The sequence below is a fragment of the Elephas maximus genome, chromosome 14, assembly GCF_024166365.1.
Source record: "Elephas maximus indicus isolate mEleMax1 chromosome 14, mEleMax1 primary haplotype, whole genome shotgun sequence".
Lineage (NCBI taxonomy): Eukaryota > Metazoa > Chordata > Mammalia > Proboscidea > Elephantidae > Elephas > Elephas maximus.
The window spans coordinates 22,289,929-22,313,529 of record NC_064832.1 but is presented as its reverse complement, the minus strand read 5'-3'; the positions used below and the strand labels follow the sequence as shown (position 1 = coordinate 22,313,529).

At 43.8% G+C, this 23,601-nt stretch overlaps 1 protein-coding gene across 1 annotated transcript in view; it reads left to right on the top strand.

Annotated features, from left to right (window-relative positions):
* The window catches only part of LHFPL6 (LHFPL tetraspan subfamily member 6), a 349,617-nt gene extending 326,249 nt beyond the window's left edge, over window positions 1-23,368 (top strand). The window contains exon 4 of the mRNA XM_049853378.1: window positions 22,006-23,368. Coding sequence (XP_049709335.1) covers window positions 22,006-22,124 — 119 coding nt within the window. The 3' untranslated portion in view covers window positions 22,125-23,368. The remainder of the gene's footprint in view (window positions 1-22,005) is intronic.
* The last annotated feature ends 233 nt before the right edge of the window (window positions 23,369-23,601 follow it).

Below are 23,601 nucleotides of genomic sequence, written 5' to 3'. Positions count from 1 at the left end.
GGCAGGAACACCTGTTGCCATCGAGTCGATTCCAACTCATAGAGACCCTATAGGACAGAGCGGAACTGCCCGATAGGGTTTCCAAGGCTGTAATCTTTATGGGAACAGACTATCAGGTCTTTTCTCCCTCAGAGCCGCTGGTGGGTTCAAACTGCCAGCCTTTCCATTAGCACTTAAGCGTGGCACCGGTAGTTCATGGAGAAAACAGGGACTGGATTTGACTCTCCGTTCCACTCCTATGACTCTGGGCACATATTTGATCTCTCAGAACTTGAGTTCTTTGTCTCTGAAAAGGGGTGACAATACCTACTTCAGAGAACCGTTAAAAAGATGAAGTGGGATCCTGTAAGGTGCTTTGCACACAGAAGTCATCCACTCTGCTTTAAACACCTACCCTTTTCCGTTTTAATCGTGTCGAAATAGTCTGAGGGTTTATGATATACTTCCCATCATTTTAACCAGAACATATAAAACATAAATAAGACTGTCCTTGTCACTGTGGTTAGACAGCCATACAGCTTTGTGTACGCATTGCTGAGGGCTGTCAACATCTATAGGGTGGTTTGTCCTTTGACCAGATCATCAAGAGTGAAAAAATTTTGAGTTCTTCCTGTCCTTGTTGTTTTACAATAGATTTTACGTCTCATTATCAGTGATTGTTCACCACAGTTATTAATTATGCCCTTCTCTCCCTATTCCTTCACTTCTAATTTGTGTCCTTCCTGTTCGAATCATCATAAATCATCTTAGAGTCATGCTTTAAAGGAACACGGCTGAGCTCTCCATTTGTATGGCCTGTGTGTCTCTGAGGCACTGATTTATGTACGTGCCAGGTTTTTTTAAATTAGCCTCCTGATTTTAGGTCATGCTTTGGATAGGTGAGGGTGTCAGTTACATGGTAAATCTGGAGGAGTAAGCTACTTGGGTTGACAAGTGGAGGTTTTGATGACACTGGTAAATGAGTTCAATGTTATAATACCCTGTTCTAGGGGTGGGCTTTAATTTGAGGTCCAAGATAATTCAGGACCCCATAGTCCATCAGTGGGCTCAGGGAGCTTGTTAACCCACTGAAATGATGCCTTTTTTTTTTTTTTTTTTTTTCTGTAAAGGAGTCAGGGTTCTATGAGCAAGCACAGTGGGAAGGCTGGACTTCATGGGCAGTCTAGGAGGGCTTCCCTGAGGAAACAAAACATTTGCCAATTCAGCAGTCTTCACATCTACGGCTTAGAGCCATTGGTTAAGTTCATCATGGTGCACAGTCGTCACCACGGTCCTTTTCCAGACACTTCACCAGAGATTTTCATATGCTGTACACAAGTGCATCGTTCTGAAGAGAGTAGTCACAGCTTTAGCTTATTTTCCCAGTGGGTCCCTGACACCAGAGAGCTTGGGACCCTTGGAAAAACCATTTGGAGGTCTGGCATCAGAAAGCTTGGAAACCTGTGCTCTAGGCCTACACTCCCGGCAGTCTACGAATCTGCCCGTGAAGCTGGAAAGCCGTGGCCCTCTGTCACGATTTTACTAACTATGAATGTATGTCACAGAGATGCTGTAAAGGAAAACATCTCTGCTTACAATAAGCATTATTACAATTAAATACTTCCATATACCAGCTCCAGTTTGAAATCATATCTATGAAAATAAGCATTCAACCTTCCTAGAGAACTGAGGAGGCTTCCACTTAGAATCTTAACCCGTTTCGTTGGGAGACAGTTCTCCATGGATCTCTCACATTTTGCCCCATCTTATGAGCAGAAGAGTCCCTGGGTGGTGCAAATGGTTAAGGGCTTGACTGCTAACAGAAAGGTTGATGGTTTGAACCTACCCAGAGGTGCCTCAGAAGAAAGGCCTGGCTTCTGAAAAGTCAACCATTGAAAACCGTGTGGAGCAGAGTTCTGCTCTGAAGCACATGGGGGCCACCATGCGTCGGAGTCTACGCAACAGCAACTGGTTTGGTTTTTGTTTATTTGTTTTTGGTTTTCCTAGCAGAAGCCCTGACTGCTGTTTTCTGGACTATCTTTTCAGGGATGTTTATATAGTGAACAGCCCTGGAAGACAGAGGTAATGAATCCCTCTGGAGCAGGGGGCAGGTTTATTTATTTTCCAGTGTAATAGAGAAAATATCTTCCTCTAGGACAAATTTGGACAGATTTGTCTGCAGCACGTTATAAAAGATTTAGGCTCCCTGAGCTAGAGTTCCCCAGCTGTGACCCAAGTCCACTGCGTGTGCAGCATCGCCCTGGGCTTTTTCACGTCACCCCGGTGGGCCTTGAGCAATGAAGCCCGCGCTGCCTGCTGTGCCGTGAGGGAGAAGCCCTCTGTCTGACCCAGGAGTCGCGTGTCTCCTGCCAGTGTCCAGGAACTGTGGCAGGCTCACTTGTTAGTTTGCAAGCAAAATAAAATCTCAGAGCCCTCTCACTCCTCGATGTCATTGTTAGTTGCTGTTGAGTTGGCTGCAGCTCATGGTAACTCCATGCACAATGGACAAAACGTTGCCCAGGGCTGCATCACCTTCACAATTGTTGGTATGCTCCCATTCACTGTGTTTTGAGTGCCTTCCAATCTAGGGTCTTATTTTCCAGCACTATATTCAGACAGTACTCTGTTGTGCACCACAGGGTTTTCATTGGCTAATTTTCAGAAGTAGATCACCAGGCCTTTCTTCCTAGTCTGTCTTAGTCTAGAAGCTCTGCCATGGGTGACTGCTAGTATTTGAAATACTAGTGGCATGGCTTCCAGCATCAGAGCAACACACAAGTCATCACAGTACAGTGAACTGACAGGTGTCACTTCTTGATACCACAGTTACAACATCTGTAATTCATTTGGAAATACTTCAGCATAGCAGACTGATACGTGTGTCATTTAGGGGAAGCCACTGGAAGCTGCTAGTCTAAGTGCCTCTGTTATCCATATCTCTGTCAACACCAGAAGCTTTGCTAATTAGCATAGCAGCTGTCAGAAATGGATTCTTATTGGTGGAATTTCTGCCTGTGAATTAGCATGATAAATGTTAAAAACTGGCTGTCATTGGTGAAATTAAATGTATTTAAGATATGTGGATTGGCTAAAATAGAGACACTTTGCCTTTGCATAAACAGGATTTAAGAATCCACCCAGGGCTTATAGCCATTATTCTAGGTCGTAGTGATATTTAAGATATTTAATAACCAATATGTCATAGGTCCTGACCAATCCAAATAAATACTGGCCCAGGAGCAGGAGCAGGCTGTGGGGGGAAGGGATAGGCTAGGATAATCTAAGGCTCTCATGGGGCAGTAGGACACTTGGGGAGCTTGGGGGAGCGGCTATATTATCACCCAGTGCAGAGGTACATATTGCAGTAACCCGTATAACTTTTCTGATGCATACCAGCTATGCCCTTGACACCCTTGGGTGTACTGTCTAAGGCCCTGGTCATCCCAAATGGGTTCTGTAGTCTTCGATTTAGAAGCTTTCTGGTTGTTAGAACCAAAGGGGAACAGAATTCCACCTCTGGAAACTTAGGGCATTGTCTCCAGTGTCTCTTTCCTGCAAGGTAGCAGTCTGAACATCTAACGAGAAGGACAGCTAGGAGTCGGTCTAGCTCCCAGGCAGTTTACATGAGCTGTTTGTCGCTGCCTTCGTTCCAGTAAACATCTGTCTAATAAGTGTCTGTATGTGCAACAGGATCTGGTCTGATGCTTGCATTATAATTGCAGAAATGAGGTTGTGGAAGAGTAGCTAACCCTCACCATCCTTCATACCTTTTATAATTATAATTTTCCAGAAAGAACCTAAAGGTGTTGTGTTTGACCAAATTGTATAAGAGTAGCTTCCAGAAGTTACCTTTCAAGCTGGAAGGGTCATCAAGAACAACTTCCTGAAGCTTAATAAAAGTTAATAAAAAAAAAAAAAAGAACAACTTCTTGCACTGAGGACAGCTAACCAAGATCAAAGCAGTGCTTGCTGTAGAACAGTACACTTAGCGGGATACAGCATAGGTTCACGAGGCTGTGTGGTGGCCTACGAAGCCTGACAGGTACAAACAGGGAGGCTAGCTTGACTGGCATCAGGATTTATGCAGCAACTCTTCACACTGGTGGCTGGAAAGTAGCCGTAGCCAATTAGAGACAGACAGGGCCTTTTCACACTCCATTTTGGGCAGTCGGTGAGTCAGAGAGCTGAGTTTCAGGTAGTTCCAGCCTTTATAGATAGCAGCTGGAGACAGAAACCTAAGGATAACTTTTATCACATACACTGAACAAAGCCCCGCTGGCTGTCTCAACAACTGCCACCTTGAGTCCAGATTTTGTGGCAATTCACAGAGTGAACACAAAGACCACCACTGTCTAGGGCTGAGTACAAAGCCTATGTGCTTGCCTTATCATCTTAACAGTGACATTATCTCTAGTGACACTTTCAGGACCGACTCTGTGCCTTAGATAATCCTAGCCTAACCCTTCCCCCGACAGCCTGTTCCTGCTCCTGGGCCAGTATTTATTTGGATTGGTCAGGACCTATGACATATTGGTTATTAAATATCTTGAATATCACTGTGACTTAGAATAATGGCTATAAGCCCTGGGTGGATTCTTAAATCCTGTTTATGCAAAGATGGGGGCAAGGATCAAGAGCAGCCCTGTGAGCAGCCTCAGCTGGCCAGACAGGACAAACTGTAAACCTGTTTGATGTGCAAATGGTGCCAACATGGATATTAGGAAGACTCCCTGCTGGGCCATGGAGTTGTGGCTTATTTGGTTGGTGATCTGTGATGGTCATATTCAGAAGCTGCTGCACTCATCCTGCTTTTCTGACCCTTAAACCTAAATCTAATAATATATCTGTCTTTAGCTCTTGCACTGTAGTGGGGGAATGCTATGTAGGCAAAGCGCAATTGCTGCTGTGTTCACGGGTACTGTAATTCTCACTGGGACTTTGAGAGTCCCTGGGGTGTGGTTAACACACTCCATTACTCACCACAGGGTTGGGGCTGAGTCCACCCAGAGCTGCCTCTGAAGTAATCTGAAAAGTCAGCCACTGAGAACCCCATGGAGCACAGTTCTACTCTGACACACATGGGGTCGTCATGAGTCAGAGCCTACTGAACAGCAACTGTTTTTTTTTTTTTTTTTTTTTACGAGGACTTCAGGATGGGCTAGCACGGGGCCTTGATTCAGTGTGGAGACTAGGAGGAAGGACCTGGATGAACCTGACAGGAAGGTTAGGTGTGGTGTGAAAGGAAAGCCCCAGGAGCCCCTAGGAGAGGAAGCAAAGAGACATTCCTGTGCAGCCACACCCAGCAGAATCACTGGGACACCCAGTCCTCAGGTCCTCCAGGAGCTGATTCTCAATTGTTCCATCTCTGTTCCCTGCCCCGTGAATCCCATTCCCTTTTTATCTGGACCTCTTTTCCACTAGTGGTTTACTTACCTTGACATGAAGTACATATGTCCAGAGGCAGCAGTGGGTCGGTGGTAGAATGCTCACCTTCCATGCAGGAGACCCGGGTTCGATGCCAGGCCAGTGCACCTCATGCACAGTCTCCACCCACCTGTCATTGGAGGCTTGTGTGCTGCTGTGACGTTGAACAGGTTTCATCGGAGCATCCAGATTGAGATGGACTAGGAAGGAAGGCCTGGGGCCCTGTTTCTACAAATCAGCCAGTGAAAATCTTATGCATCACAATGGTCCAGTCTGCAACCATGAAGATGGTGCTGGACCGGGCAGTGTTTTGTTCCATTTTGCATGGGTTGCCTTGCGCCAGGAGCCAACTCAACGGCAGCTAACGACGAAGAAACAACATATGCCCAAGTATGCTGTTTTTGGTGATTTTTTTTTTTCCCACAACTTTATAATTATTTGCTCTGGCTACTGAAATGAAGTTTGAAAGTACAGGCATGTAACTGTGTGGTATATGTACTTTTTACCCAAATAGGCAACTAGACCTGTGGTCAAAAATAACACATCATTGTTCTACATTAGGCTGAATTATAAATTATAAAGAAAAGAGAAGGGCTCTCCTCCTGAAGAGAATCCATTCAAGAGACACGGGAAAGCCACTCCAGTGCCCTGGACCACAGTGTCCTCATTGGTAAAATTCAGGAGATGACCTAGATCAGAGGTCACAGACTGTGGGCCAAATCTGGCTGATGCTTTGTTAATAAACATGTGTTGGCACGCAGCCACCTCATTCAGTTATGCAGTGTGTGGTTGCTTTCACATCACCAGGGCAGAGCTGACTAGGTGGGACAGAGACCCACACACCTGGAAGTTGTCCTCTGCCGCCAACTCAGAACTGAAGCCACTCCCAGAGTCCACCTTTCAGCCAAAGACTAGACAAAGACAAACAATAGCCCACGTGAGGAACGTGCTTAGTTCAGTCGAGTATATGCGACCAAATAGGTAACACCTGCCCAAAAGCAAAGAGGAGAAGGCAGGAAGGGACAGGAAATGTGGATGCATGGTCACGGGGAACCTGGAGCAGGAGGGGAAAGGGGGGGGGTGCCGACACATGGCGGGATTGCAACCAATGTCAAAGTCACAAAACAATTTCTGTCTAAGTTTTTGAATGAGAAACTAATTGGCGCTATGAACTTTCACCTAAAACACAGTAACCATTTTTTTAAATCGTTATCTGGCCTTTCTCAGAAAAAGGCCGCCAACCCCTGACCATGGTGATCCCCCTCCCGGGCTCCTTTGGCCATAAGCTCTGCACCGGGTGGCAGGAGATGTGAGAGCGGACATTGCGGCAGGGCTGTGAGGCACTGGTCCCTGATGAGTGAGCACTGAATGTAGAAGGCTACCTGTCCTGTTCCAGCCTAATCGGTCACTGTGATCCTTAACTCCCTTCATGCCTGACCAGGGGCTCAGAGCTGGAACTGCCTGAGGGCGACTTTGATGGCACCTAGAAACCCTGTAGTCTGTCCTCACATATCGCACAAGCACTGCTTGTGTAAACCCTTCACATATGTCAGCTGGGAAAGCCCCTTCCCTTCAGTGAGAACAGGGTTTCCCACATGGAATGTAGGGCCTCGTCAGCTTGCTCACCCAGGCAGTTCTGCTGAGAAACATGGTCCTCTGTGCTCCTCATCTTGAAGAAACAGGAGCCCATGTGCCTTTCCTCTGTGACTGGGCACACATCCCGCCCTCCCCCTCATCACTGCACGCTAGATTTTGTGATCAGTGTGAGGATTGTTCTACTTAAGTAAGGGGTTTGATTTGCAGGCTGTTTGCTTGGTTGACAGTTGTTGGCAGGGGTGGCATGAGGCTTTGCACTGGATGGCATCAGGCAGATGGCAGCCATGACCTAAGCTTCCTTGTTTTGTTGTGGGCTTAGCAGGGCACATAGAGCATAAAAGGTAAACAGTTTTCCTGAGGAAAATCACAGAGTAAAAATGGCCACGAGGCAGGTTTCTCACTTTGCATTCCATGTAACTAGTACATTTGTGTACTTCCTGTTCCTTAGATTACAAGCGTAAAAGCCCCTCGTTGATTACATATATATTGATTATATCTATATTGATGAAACTAAGTTATATTTATATTTATTTAATTTTGGTTTTGAAATTATTTCAGCTTTATCAAAAAGTTGCAAAAATAGTACAAAGAATTCTCGCATACCCTTCACCCAGATTCTCTAAATGTTAATATTTTATCAAATTTGCTTTATTTTCCTCCCCCTCTTTCCTGCCACAGTCTCTCTCTCTTGCAGACTTGATCTCTTCAACCCACAATACTTAAATTTGTAATTTCTAGAAATAACATTATCTTATGTAAAAATACAATTACCGAAATTAGGAAATTAGCATTGATACAATACTCTTACCTAATCTACAAACCTTATACTCACAGATTCTTAAGTACCGAAATATGCACAGAAGAAATGGTATTTATTTTCCTAGTCCTGGACACTGTTAGTTGTGGACTTCCTTTCTGTTTTAAGGTTTTTCACCTGAAGAAAATAAACTTTAGATGCTTATAATGATTAAGAAAAAAAAAAGAAGAAGAAGAAGAGCTTGCTGTCCAAGCCTTCACTCTGACATTAGAACTTGTTCAGATTTCAGGAGGGAAAGTGTGAATAATACTAGTAACAGGTAGCAGGGCCTTCTCTCACCTGGTGTGTAATTGGGCTGGGTACGCTGAGCCTGATGTGGAGCCAGCTGGGGGCCCTGCCCTCTGAAACACTTGAGCAGCTATGCTCAGATGCAGGGCTTGCTTTCTTGCAGTTACTTTCTGGTAGATCCCTATGTTGACAATGACCAGCACCATTTCCTGGGGGAACAATAAACATTCTTGGGTAAAACTCTTGTGTTTCCTTTTCCCTCAACCCCTCATCCCAAGAGTAGGGCTCAAACATTTCTTTAGGAGCAAGAGAGACACAAGCAAATAGCTTACAATTAAAATTAAGGTTCTTTAGCAAAATTTTTGTGGGAATCCAGAAGGGAAACTTATACCATTGAATATAATAGAATGAATTTCTAATTCAGAAAGTTATTATTCCTTAACATCCAAGACCAATACAATAGGTCCTCATATGAGTGTCGTTCTTGAACAGCTGGCCGTTGCCCCTCGTGTTCTTGGTGTAGGCCTCTCCTTTTCTCCTTGTCCTCTGGCTGCAGAGTATATTAATCTACACTGGATACATGTGCAAGGCTAATATCAAAATCCACTCTAACTTATCTCTTAGATGTAAGAGCTCTTTGCAGATACTTAGCTTCTCCCATGTAGTGTGAATCTCCTCTCCCTTGACAAGTGTGGTTATGGAGAATACCTACTAATAGCAAAAAGAGTGTGTCAGTCTTTACTGTAGTGAGTTCCAAGGACTTTGGCGCTGATCAAGGAAAAAGCTATGGTCATGAGGTAGCAGCACAGCCGGGTATTTATTGGGGCCAAAGCATTGAAAGCTCACTTGTAGGGGCAGTCACCCCAGCAGGAGGTCTTCTAAAGGCAAGGGCACAGGGAGCCACCAGAGAGAAGAAGGCACGAGAATCTCCAGGAGGAAGTGGGGGGCAGTGCTTGCGTGTGCCTTGGAGCCATCCCCCAGGTCAGAGAGCCCCAACAGAGAGACGCAGCTGGGGTCCTTATAACTGCAGGGCTTTGTCTTATCTAGGGCTAGCAGATGTTACACACCATACCATTTCACAGGGTATATAAAGCAGACAAGCTCTAAGTGGCTTAAAAAATCTACTATTTGGGCTATTTTTTTTTTTAAATAATTGTATATAGATTTGAGTTTGGTACTGTTGGCTTTTTTGGGCTAAGATGCCCCAGGTTTCTATGAAGAAGTAAACAGCCTAGGGCCAACACGGAGGCCGACTTTGGCTCATTGATATAACATTTATCAGTGCAGACATCTGCATTTTATATTCTGACTCCGACACACTGATTACCTCGATAGAGGAAGTAGGGCAAACAGAGAAGGTGAGACATCTAAGAAACCTGTCACCTCCTGTCTTGTTAAAGCAGCTCCAGTGCTTCAGGCTGGATCATCACCCTCTGGGGCACATTGTGTGTTTGTGGGGAAAGGTATCATTCAACTTCCAGGAGAGTCCAGATCCTGCCGTTCAGGCCCCTGCCCTGGGAACGAAGGGGCAGGATGGTAGAAAGACTAGGTCAGTCCTGCACATCAGAGTGGAGAGCCTCAGTTGTTGAGGAGACATGCTGGGCCACCCACCGGTAGCTACTCTTCTCAGTGCAGAAGCATCACGGTGGCCAGCGCTTCCTAGGACAGTCTCTACACACACTTGGTGCATAGGATTTGGAGGAGTCTATGATTATACATAGGCCAGATGTCTGTCAGCTTGTCATACTGTGATGGTTTGCATGTTGCTATGATGTTGGAAGCTATGCCACTGGTACGTCAAATACCAGCAGGGTCACCCATGGTGGACAAGTTTCAGCAGAGCTTCCAGACTGAGACAGACAAGGAAGAAAGGCCTGGTGATCTACTTCTGAAAATTAGCCAGTGAAAACCTTATGGATCACAACAGAACGTTGTCCAATATAGTGCTGGAAGTTGAGCACCATGGACTTTAGCAGCAATGGACGAAGTATGCCAGTGATCATAGGATGGCATAGGACCGGGCTCTGTTTTGTTCTGTTGTCCATGGGGTTGCTATGAGTCAAAGCCAACTTGAAAGCAACTGACAAGAACAGGATTACACATATCTCCTCATTACGTATTCTCTTCTGAGGTTAAGTGCTGTGGGGGCCCCACTGCAATGATCTGCTGTAGGCAACAACCTCTGGAGCATATGGACCACATCCGGAAGGGCACATAGAATACAATATGAATTGAGGGGCGCACAGGGCAGCCCTGATAATCAACCTGAGTATTTACTTCCAGTAATAAACAGGCAAAAAGAGACAAGCAAAGGAACTTTCAAAAAGAGCCTTTCAAAATTATAGACAGTAAAAAGATGAGTGGTTGCCAAGGTTGGGAGTGAGGGGAGGAATGACTAGGTGGTGCCCAGTGCATTTTTAGGGCAGTGGAGCCATTCTGTAGGATGCTGTAATGTTGGACTGTGACACACTATGCGTTTGTCCAAACCCATAGAACTGCACAACAGGAAGAGTGAGCCCTAATGTAAACTGTGGGCTTTTGTTAATAACAATGTATCAGTGTCAGTTCATCAATTTTAACAAATGTAGTACAGGAATGCCAGATGTTAGTAGGAGAAACAGTGTGCACAAGGGAGAAGGTAAGTGGAAATTCTCTGTACTGTCTGCACAAGTTTTCTGTAAACCAAAAATGGCTCTAAAAACTATTTAAAAAAAAAAAAATGCCATTCCACACAAGCCTTCTCCCCTCAGTCTTTGTACGTCTATGTTTTCTTTCCACCAAGCAAGCTTGGGCATTCCTCTTGTCTCTTATAGAAATAACGAGGAATTATTTCAACTGTTACTACATTTCAAGTTTAAATTAAAGTTTTTGTATGTTTTGGGCCAAAGTTTCAATACCTATTCACAGAAAATCCCAAAGAATCCACAAGAAAACTACTAGAACTAATAGAAAATTTCAGCAAAGTATCAGGATACCAAAATAAGTTGGATTCCTCTACACCGACAAAGAGAACATTGAAGAGGAAATCACCAAATCAATACTATTTATAATAGCCCCCAATAAGATAAAATACTTAGGAATAAATCTAACCAAAGATATAAAAAAAAACCTATACAAAGAAAAATAAAAGACACTATTGCAAGAAAACAAAAGAGACCAACATAAGTGGGAAAACATACCAAAGGCATTTTTTAACGAGATGGAGAAACAAATCAACTTCCTTTGGAAAGGGAAGAGGCCCTGGATAAGTAGAGCATTACTGACGAATAAGAATAAAATGGGAGGCCTCACACTACCTGACTTTAGAACCTATTATACTGCCTCAGTAGTCAAAATAGCCTGGTACTGGTACAACAACAGATACGTAGACCAATGGAACAGAATTGAGAATCCAGATGTAAATTCATCCACCTAAGCAGCTGATATTTGACAAAGGCCCCAAAACAGTTAAATGGGGAAAAGACAGTCTCTTTAACAAATGATGTTGACATAACCAGATATCCATCTGCAAAAAAAAATGAAGCAAGACCCATACCTCACACCATGCACAAAAACTAACTCAAAATGGATCAAAGACCTAAATATAAAATCTAAAATGATAAAGATCACAAAAGAAAAAATGGGGACAACGCTAGTAGCCCTAATTCATGGTATAAACAGAATACAAAACGTTACTAATAATGAACAAACACCAGAAGAGAAACTAGATAACTGGGAGTTTCTAAAAATCAAACACCTATGCTCATCCAAAGACTTCACCAAAAGAGTAAAAAGATTACCTACAGACTGGGAAAAAGGTTTTGGCTATGACAATTCCGATCAGCATCTGATCTCTAAAATCTACATGATACGGCAAAAACTCAACAACTAAAAGACAAATAATGCAATTAAAAACTGGGCAAAGGATATGAACAGGTACTTCAGAAAAGGCATTCAGGCTACTAACAGATACCTTGCTTGCTGAAAGTGAAGAGGACTTGAAGCACTTACTAATGAAGATCAAAGACCACAGCCTTCAGTATGGATTGCACCTCAACATAAAGAAAAACAAAAATCCTCACAACTGGACCAATGGGTAACATCATGATAAATGGAGAAAAGATTGAAGTTGTCAAGGATTTCATTTTACTTGGATCCACAATCAACAGCCATGGAAGCAGCAATCAAGAAATCAAAAGACTCATTGCATTGGGTAAATCTGCTGCCAAGGACCTCTTTAAAGTGTTGAAGAGCAAAGATGTCACCTTGAAAACTAAGGTGCGCCTGACCCAAGCCATGGTATTTTCAATTGCATCATATGCATGTGAACGCTGGACGATGAATAAGGAAGACCGAAGAAGAATTGATGCCTTTGAATTGTGGTTTTGGCGAAGAATATTGAATATACCGTGGACTGCCAGAAGAATGAATAAATCTGTCTTGGAAGAAGTACAACCAGAATGCTCCTTAGAAGCAAGGATGGCGAGACTGCGTCTTACATACTTTGGACATGTTGTCAGGAGGGATCAGTCCCTGGAGAAGGACATCATGCTTGGCAGAGTACAGGGTCAGTGGAAAAGAGGAGGACCCTCAATGAGGTGGATTGACATAGTGACTGCAACAATGGGCTCAAGCATAACAACGATTGTAAGGATGGTGCAGGAACGGGCAGTGTTTTGTTCTGTTGTGCATAGGGTCGCTATGAGTCAGAACCAACTCGACGGCACCTAACAACAACAGATACATGAGGAAATGCTCACTATCATTAGCCATCAGAGAAGTGCAAATCAAAACTACAATGAGATTCTGTCTCACTCCAACAAGGCTAGCATTAATCCAAAAAACACAAAATAATAATTGTTGGAGAGGTTATACACTGCTGGTGGGAATGTAAAATGGTACAACCACTTTGGAAATCAATTTGGCGCGCTTCCTTAAAAAGCTAGAAATAGAAGTGCCATACGATCCAGCAATCCCACTCCTTGGAATGTATCCTAGAGAAATAAGAGCTGTCACATGAATAGATATATGCACACCCATGTTCATTGTATCACCGTTCACAACAGAAAGATTGAAACAACCTAGATGCCCATCAGTGGATGAATGGATAAACAAATTATCATATATTTACACAATGGAACACTACACAATGGTAAAGAACAACGATGAGTCCACAAGGCATCGCATAACATGGATGAACCTGGAAGACATTATGCTGAGTGAAATTAGTTGCAAAAGGACAAATATTGTGTGAGACCACTATTATAAGAACTCAAGGAAAGGTTTAAACACAGAAGAAAACATTCTTTGGTGGTTACGAAGGTGGAGAGGGAGGGAGAGGGGTATCCACTAACTAGATAGTAGACAAGAATTATCTTAGGTAAGGGAAGGGCAACATAAAATACAGGGGAAGTCAGCACAACTGGACTAAACCAAAAGCTAAGAAGTTCCTAAATATAACCAAAAACTTCAAAGGATGAAGTAGCAGGGGCGGGGATCTGAGGACCATGGTTTCAGGGTACATCTAGGTCAATTGGCCTAACAAAGTTTATTAAGAAAATATTCTGCATCCCACTTTGGTGAGTGGTGTCTAGGGTCTTAAAAGCTAGCGAGCAGCCACCTAAGATGCATCAATTGGCCCCAGCCCACTTGAAGTAAGGGAGAATGAAGAACACCAAAGACACAAGGTAAGTATTAGCCCAAGAAACAAAAAGGGTCACATAAACCAGAGACTCCATCAGCCTGAGCCCAGAAGAACTAGATGGTGTCCGGCTACCACCAATGACCACCCTGACTGGGAACACAACAGAGAATCCCTGATGGAGCAGGAAAAAAAGTGGGGTGCAGAACTCAAATTCTAGTAAAAAGACCAGACTTAGTGGTCTGACTAAGACTGGAGGGACTCCAGAAGACATGCCCCCCACCCCGGACTCTCTGTTAACCCAGAACTAAAACCATTCCTGAAGCCAACCCTTCAGACATAAAATGATACTTGTGAAGAGTGTGCTGCTTAGTTCAAGTAGATGATACATGAGACTAAATGGGCAGCTCCTGTCTGAAGGTGAGATGAGAAGGCAGAAAGGGACAGGAGCTGGTTGAACGGACACGGGAAATCCAGGGTGTGAAAGGAGGAGTGTACTGACATAGGGCTGAAGCTGGGGTCACATAACAATGTGTGTATGAATTTTTGTATGAGTAACTACCTTGAGCTGTAAACTTTCACTTAAAGCGCAATTAAAAAAAAAGCGTTCAACACTTCTTTTTTACTAGTGACACTTTTGTTCAGTAATTTCACAGAACAAATGGAATTGATCCTGATGACAGATTTCTTTTTGTTCTTGGTTTTAATGCACATATAAACAAATGGTTTGAATAGGAATAGGAATGAAGGAGTTTATTAAAGAAGAGAAATGCCTATCAAATTTTTGTTCATTATATTTAACAGTCCAAAATTTTTTCCTGATTCTTTCACCTTTCTGCCTGCATTGTATATAGAGCAACAAGGGTAAAATCTAATATATCCACTACTTTTCCACATACTTCACATTTATATTTTAACAGGTGGAAAGTTTAAAATTATCACAGATAAATATTCTGCCTTGAAAAGTGAAACCGACCTGTTATATCCTGACTAAGGTACTTGTGGCCACAAGGCATGCTGGGAACTCAGCAGTGATCTTGTGAGGAAAGAGAAGGAAGCTGGGAGCCCATGGGGCTCAAGCTCCAACGTCAGTGTCCAGGAAGGCACAGCAAGCAGGGGTTCTGCTGAGCTAAGTGGCTCACATAGAGGACGCTGTAGTGGGGGTCTCTGGGTAGGGTTTAGGATGGTATAGTGGCTCCAGTCAAGCTGCCGCGGGAGTGTCAGTTACGTGAATTTTTCAGCCTAGCTTATTTTAGACCTCATATTCCCCGCATCCTCTAGAGGGGGCATGGTTGCCAAAAGAGTTCCAAGTTCAGTTGCTTGGGCTCAGGCATTGGGGGTGCGAGGTCTGCAAGATGCAGACGTTTACTAACTAGACCCACAGGAGGTAGACAGGAACATGGAGTCTTCTAAAAAGACTGGCAAATCTGAGGGGTCAGGTAAAAGATATTTTGTTTCTTCTTGGCATATAAATTCTAGTAAAGACAAATTTTGTGTACAAATGGGAAGTCGTGCATTTGATATCCATCTTCCCAGTGCATTATCTGAGCACAGGAAAATCTCTGAGATTGGTGGGACCTATCTTCAAGTTCAAGATTCACCATTTATTTCATAATTTGGCCAAGTTACCTATATTTCACGTCCCTTAATATCCTTATCTTCAAAATGGGATTAATGTTGAGAAAATGTAAACAGATTTGCTTCTCTAGTTTCCTGAAAGGACCATGGACAAAAAGAGTTCAATGAGATGCCACTTCTAAACTGCAGAGGGCCTGGCTCACAGTGCTGGCAGTAAATATGTGACAAGGACAAGAACAAAACCAAACCCGTTGCCACAGAACATGACAGCTATTACGTAATTAGGAGTTCCCCGAGTGGTGCAGACAGTTAACAAGTTTGGTTGGAGGTTCTTTGAGCCTACCAGAGGTACCTGGGAAGAAAGGCCTGGTGATCTACTTCTGAAAAGTCAGCCATTGAGAACCCTATGGAGCACAGTTCTACTCTGACACACATGGGGTTGCCATGAGTCGAAATCAACTTGATGGCAACTGGTTTGGGTTTTTTATTATATAATTATTAATTTCAGGTTTCTGTTCTTAGCACAAGAATGGTCTGATACCCATTCATGCCACGAGCATTTACTGATTGTTAGCTGTGGTCCTGAAATTGTACTGAGGCAGACCTGGTGGCACATAGTAGGTTCTGAAATGTTAAATTAATGAAAAGGCAGAGGTTAACCTACAATGATGGAAAGATCTCGAAATTCCTTGTTATTTGTAGTAGGCCTGGGTTCTTTTTGCCTCTTCTCCTGTCTCAGTTATTTCCAAAAGCTACACTAAAGACTAATTTGAGCTATGCTGAAAACTTCACCACGCCTCTCCCCATCCGTCCCCATTCTGGAGCTGCCCTGAAATTCCACCCCAGCGTCTTTTTCCACCGACTTGGCAGGTGGCCGTGGTATGCTCCAACACAAGCCTGCGTTCTGTGCCATTAACCTCTGTTTTATCTGTCAAGAATAGTATTCCCCATTGTTGAAAGCAGCAGTTTGCTAACCAAGTGGTCTTGGAGTCCTGTGTGATGGAGCCTTACAGAGAGCAAAAGAGAGAGTTTAAACAGATTTCCTCCTCTAATTTCCTGGAAGGATTTGCAGACAGAACTCGCCCTCTGGTAAAATGCTTTCTGTTTGCATTATTAGAACAAGCATTTATTGCCATGACAGGGGAAGAGACAGGCCATGGAAGAATGGCCCCACGTTTAGTCCAATTACTACTCATGGAATACTATGCTATTTAATTTAAAACATAAACCTAAATGTCTGCTTTTTCCTAATAGCCTAAAGTGCTCAGACACTTTTCCCCTGGTACTATAAAACAGTGCTGATTTCTTATTATCGAACACATGGATTTTAACAGTGGAATTATGCTGGAGACTCAAATCTACTTTTCCTCTGGGGAAGTTCAAGGTACAGCTTCAAGTTTGTAGTTAGAAAATCCATAGTCTCACAGAATTCATGAAGTTTTGTTTTTAGTTCATAGTTTGATGAAGAAAAGATCCATTTCACATCTGGTTTATTTCGTTCAAATGAATTTCTACAAAAGATATGTGTATAATATACCAAACCAAAAACCCAGACCAGTTGCGTGGCGTTGACTCCGACTCATGGCAATCCCATGTGTTTCAGAGTAGAACTGCCCCATAGGGTTTTCAGAAGTAGATCCAACCCATTGCCGTTGAGTCGATCCCAACTCATAGCAACAGAGTAGAACTGCCCCACAGAGTTTCCAGGGAGCACCTGGTGGATTTGAACTGCTGACCTTTGGTTAGCAGCCGTAGCACTTAACCACTATGCCACCAGGGTTTCCAGAAGTAGATCACCAGGCCCTTTTTCCGAGGTGCCTCTGGGTGAACTCGAGCCTCCAGCCTTTTGGGCACCAGCTGAACATGTTAACCATTTGCACCACCAAGGACTCTGTTCCATATAATGTACAAGGTTTAGTTTTATAATAATGCAGCAACGTGAGCAATACTCATGAATCCTTCTGACTGCAATGTGAGCTCATGAGACCAAGGCCTCCTCTGCCTTGTTCCCTGCCATGTCTCTACCTCCTCTAACGCTGCAAACCATATGGTAGGTGCTCAGAAGGGTTAGTTAAAGAATGCCGAATACCTCACATTTCTATCCAACAGTACAAATGAAAATTCTGAAGAAGAAATTTCTAGGCTTCAAGCGCCCCGACTCTTGAGGCAGTCACACCCTACGCTGCTTCTCATCCATCTCCTGCTGCAGCAATTCTTAAACAAGACTCGGCACCGCCACCGGGAGCCTTCCTCATTGCTTCCCCAGCCCAGCCCAGGCTCAGCCTTCCCTGGCCTCCCACCTCAGGCTGGGATCGCCCCGCTCACGGCCAGGTCCCCACTTAAATTTTGCTTGAATTCAAGGCCTTCTTTCACTGACCATGCTTTTAGATCCCTTGTGATTTGGCTATCGTAGCATCCTGGATTTTTTCTTGAAAGCACATATCATAATTATAGTTATCTGAGTAATTATTGTTTAGTCCTTTCATCACTGACTAGACTGTAAGCTCCTTGATAACAGAGACCGTATCTCTTATTCCTAACTAAATCCCCAGCACCCAGTGGAAGAATGAATGAATCAGTGAATGCGTGAGTCAAGAGTCATGGATTGAGGGGCTGGCTGTATTTCTGTACACTCCAAAGAACCAGAACAAATTCACATTAAGTTATCTTAATTTATTCATTAATTTAAATTAATTTTTGAATTATTTATTTTATCAATTTCTTAGTAAAGGAAAATCTTGATATCTGAAATAGAGGAATATTTTATTTTAAATTACAGTGAACATTAGCTGCTCCTTTTGGACCTCACCCAGTTGCTAAATTTTAACCACCAAATGTGGGCCTCATGCTCATAAACTTGCACAGATATGTAATCAGTGGCACTATTTTGTGACATCTTCAAATGTTTTCTCAACATATGGCGCACGTTTTAAGTACCTTTATTTTGATTCCTTTTCGTTTTGATATGATGGCACATTGTCTTATGCATTGACGCCATGATTTCTGACATAAACAAGAACGATTGCAGAAAAATAATAGCAGCTCTTGGAAATGACACAGACACACTGGAGAAGACAAGGAGTTGGAGTTGCCAGGAAGCTGGTGGGGCAGGAGAATGTGAGGCAGTTGGGCTGGAGGCTGTTCGCGCTCTCTCTCTCTCTCTCTTTTTCAGGGAAGGGCGGGCGGTGGTATGAGACCTCTGACAGCTGAAGGAGTGTCCCATACCCTTATGACAAAGGAAAGCAAGGAAAGGTTTGTTCCTTCACACCTTAAATCTGGCTCCCCAGAACAGATCCTGAGGCAAGCAGTCATGTTCAGTTGACTGTGGAAATGTGTCGAGGAGATAGCAGTGAGGAAATGGGAAAACAAGGTCGTGAAAAACTAAAAGCCAAGTGAGGGTGCAATTTCGGGGAAGTCACACCTCAGGGCTCTGGGACACAGCCAGCACTGCAGAGTTTGTGCCACGCAGAAGCAGGAAGCCAGGCCCCCATCCCCTAGCACCCGTCCACCCTCGGCCCCAGGCCACACCAGGGGCTGTCAGCTCTCAAGCTCTCAGCTCGCTGAGAGTTGGGGCACAGTGGCTCACAGGCAGTCCCCTGAAGAGGGTTGCTGGTGCAGGCCTTGGGGATGGGTGCCTGGAACCAGCGAAGGGATGCAAAGGCGACGATGGAGCACCCACACCATCTGCCGCAGCTCCCCTGCCGTCTTGTGAACTCTGACTCATAGCGCCACCACATGTGTCAGAGTAGAACTGCTGCACAGGGTTTTCAGTGGCCGATTTTTCAGAAGTAGATCACCAGGCCTTTCTTCCAGGCACCTCTGGGTAGACTCAAACCTCCAACCTTTTGGTTAGCAGCCAAGGGCGTTAACTGTTTGCTCCACCAGGGACTCCCTGCCAGTTAGGAGCCTCTAAAGTTTACATTTCTGCTCTGTCATTGACCCCCCTTGCTAAAAAAATATTATGCTCTCTCTCCTTGTGTTTCTCATAATCAGCCCTTTAGTAACTTCTTTTTTCATCTTTATTTATTAATACACGTGACTTCTGTCACATATACTGTTCTCAAACAGCCTCGCTGCTCGTTTTATCCAGTAACTAGTAGAGAATTATATACTCTGCTTTTCATGGTAGGTCGTGGAATTATGTGTAGGTCAACACCTCATTATTAATGAACAATTGATTGTGTTCTGTGTCAGGAGCCCTAAGCTGAACAGACTGACCACAAATTGTGCTGACTTTTCGAAACCTTCCAAACCACTTACAATCTCTTAGCCACCTATTAATTATCCTTCCTGCATATATTTACTCCAGTTGAAGAGTTACTCAAAATGGAGATTACTCCCAAGACTCACAGCCACATTAACCTGTGGTAGTCAGCATAACCAGGTCCCTGAAGGGGACTCCCTGACCCTTGAAAAATGCTGATCTTATCTGTCAGTCTTAGTGGAGGTCCTTGAGGTACTGAGACCTTCCTGGTGGAGCTGTAATCTTTCAGGATCTATTATTCCATTAAATTTAACACTCCATATGAAGCTGTAAATGCATACTTGCTTTTGAAAATGTCCCTCCAAAAGTTCAGTGCCAAAATAGGGCCATGTTATTTTTGTTGTTGTGTGCCATCCGGTCAATTCAGACTCATGGCAACCCTAAAGAGCAGAGTAGAACTGACCTATAGGGTTTCCAAGGAGCAGGTGGTGGATTTGAACTGCTGACCTTTTGGTTAGCAGCTGTAGCTCTTAACCACTGTGCCACCAGGGCTCCAATATAGGGCTATAAATGCTCTTAAAATAGAATTCCACATATACTCTGTTTTTTGGGACTGGCTCTCTGCCTGCTTTACTTCCTTTCTTTCTGTTACCTGCGATCAGAGTCCCTGGTTGTTGCAGTTAACATGTGTTCAGCTGCTAACCAAAAGATTGGAGGTCCAAGTCTACCCAGAGGTGCTTCAGAAGAAAAGTCCTGGTGATCTACTTCTGAATAATCAGCCATTGAAAACCCTGTAGAGCACAGTTCTACTCTGACACACATGGGGTCACCATGAGTCAGAGTCTTTTATTCCACAATGATTTATTGAGTGCCTACTATGACCAGCATTGTTATAGGGGTGCAATAGGTCTCACCTTATTGAAGCCTTCACTCACACAGAAGGTATTCACAAATCGTGCTGTGAAGCAGTGCAGTAAGATGAGGGAATAGGATGATCCTGGTGAGACAGCTGGGTACTGGGAAGTGTCTTTATAGAGGTGACACTTGAGAAGGAGCCAGCCCTGCAACATCTGCCAGTGGGATTTCCCAAGTTGAAGGAGTAATGAGCTCCCAAGCCAGGAACAAGCCTAGTGTGTTCCAGAAACTGTAAGGCCACGTGAGGCCAGAGAGAAGGGGGAAGTGGTCATGAGGTCTGCAGACCACCGCTCACTCAAGGCCTGTGGGCCACAGGAAGGAGAGTGGATGCTGAGGATTTCACTGGAGGCTTTTAGCAGCCCTGAAGAGTCCCTGGTGTTGTAAACCGTTAACATGCTCAGCTGCTAATCAGAAGGTTGGAGGTTCAAGTCCACCCAGAGGGGCCTTGGAAAAAGGCCTGGTGACTTCTGAAAAATAAGCCATTGAAAATCCTGTGGAACATGGTTCTACTCTGACACACATGGGGCCACCATGAGTTGGAACTGATTTGATGGCAACTGGTAAACAAGAAAAAAAGACAAGAGGAAATGTTTGCTGTCAGAGCATTTTGTCATAAAAACCTTGAAATTGACTAAAAGGTGGGTGAGGATTGGAGTAGAAAAGAGAAAGCTATAGAGGCCTTCCTTACTGTGTATACAAAGAGAGTAACTTGGATGTCATGGAAGGGAAAGAGAGAGATTATTGAATGCAGAAGCCCGTCCCATTTTCCCAGGTGGTATATTTTGGGTTCTGGGTATATTTTGGAACCCAGGCTTGAGTCCTGGCTCAGCTTGTATTACTAATTATAAATATATGATCTTGGGGAAATCTCCAGCTTGTCTAAACCCCAGCTTCCTTGACAACCACACTGTGCTGTATTCTACCTCACAATGTTATTGGAAGAATCAACAGAGGCAATATATGAAAAAAGAAATCTATTAATTATATTTTTAGTATCTTGGTGTATTATTATTATCACTGGAATTAGTATTATGTGACAGGACCCATGTGGACCCTTGTGGAGTTCTTACTTGTATGATGCTTTAACTTGACGGTGAGCATTGACGCAGGAGAAACTGGGAGTTTTTATTCCCTAATTCAGGTGGTGGAGGCTAGAATGTTTGATGAGAATAGCAGACTTCACTGTGGCAGTATTCTTCAGTGGATCTCCTCCTGCGAACTGCCCCTTTTGCAGAAGTACTACATCCATTTCTGTTTGTGTGTTTGCATTTTTTCCCTAGAATACCTTCATATGCATGTGCAATTTGGGGATTTAGAATTAACACCTTCATCTCTCCTATCCTGGTTGCCGCTATTGTTTTTTTTCAGCATGGGGGGAGGGGGGAGAAGGGGACAGGCTTCTACGCTCTTAGCTAGCAGGAGGCGATGGGCCTTGGCCTCCTTCAGGAACAATGTGTACCCCCGTTCTTGCTTCCTTCAGTCACAAGATAGCTGGATACCTTTGTGTGCGTGTTAGCCGCTTGAGTAAGTACACCATGTTCTTAATGGGTATCTCAGTTCTGACACACACACTGGGAGAAAATCTCCAGCCTGCTGTCAAGTCACCCTGACCTGTGCCCGTTTTCTCTCCCTCTTTGCATCTAGGTAAGTGTGAGATCGGCTGGGCCTTCTACTGCACTGGAGGGGGCGCTGCCGCCGCCATGCTGCTGTGCACATGGCTGGCTTGCTTCTCCGGCAAGAAACAGAAGCAATACCCGTACTGAGCAGGTGCCACCGACAGCAAGCAGAGGAAAACACGACCCAGGGCTCCCAGGGACCAGGCCATCCAGCTACTTTCAAAAGGCAGAAGAGTGGCTTTAATCCAAAACAGTCTTGGGATCAGGAACATTCTGTCGTGCTTAAGCGTTGTGGGAGGTTTGTGTAAGAAACGAGAGTATGGAATGGTAGAGAAAAGTGGACCAGAGGCTAAAATACTGCAGAGTGTCGGGTGTTTCTATTCCACAGAGTACTGTTAACGTATCAAACACACAACACACACTCACACAAATCTATATATGCAAACAACAGTTTTTGTTTAAAGGCGAGGACTCAGAGAATCCAAAGGGCTAGTAGAAACAGTGTTATATTGGGACGTTCCCTGAAGGTCATGGCGCTCCTGAAAGCACATACAGACATACACATCCACACACGTGCCCACACAAACACGAAGGTACCCATCTACTCACGTGCCCACGCAAACACATTATGTGCCCATTCACTCATGTGCCCACGCAAACACAAATGTACCCGTCCACTCATGTGCCCACGCAAACAAATATACACATCCACACTCGTGCCCAGGCAAACACAAATGTACACATCCACACTCGTGCCCAGGCAAACACAAATGTACACATCCACACTCGTGCCCAGGCAAACACAAATGTACACATCCACACTCGTGCCCAGGCAAACACAAATGTACACATCCACACTCGTGCACACGCAAACACACGCTCATTACACAGACTGTCCGGGAGGTTTCCTGTCCGGTGTGTTACTCCTCTGTTTCTTTTTAATACACATTTAAAATACAGTATTATTACTTTATAAAGCATACATTAACCTAACAAATGGACCAATAAGCCACTCTATCAGTATTTTGTATATTCTGCATAAATTCTTTATGCTCTCAACATGTTTTTGGTTTTATGCAGATCTTCAGAGTTAAGCCTCTGTATTTCAATATTCTTCAAAAATATGCACTATTTCTCTGTCCGAGTAGCTTCTGCTGTGATATTCTTATGAAGTAAAGGGGCAGCTTGCTGTCCGGTGCTGTAGGGGAGAATGCAGCGGAATATATGAGCATCATAAGGGACATTTCCCAGCCATAGACCTTGTTTCCCTTTGTCCATATTGTACTGTGCTGTATCACATTTAATTCAATATTCATTTTGTAAAGAAAAGTGCTATTTTTTTTTTTTTTTTTGTATTTGTATTTGAGAAGCTCTGTGAATAAATTTTCTCTTTGGTCAATAGTTAAATGTGTCATAGAATGGTAATTCAGTTTTGGGGTTTGCTTCTCTAACATCCTAAATGTGACCTTCAGCTACACTAGTCCCATACATTTTCTTTTTAGAATTAACACCCTCATGTCTCCTATCATCGATGGCACTAGTTTTTTTTTTTTTTTTTTTTTGTCTCCTATCATAGGGTACAGCGTACATAGCTGTCTTGGTTTCTAAAGTCTGTCATACCAAA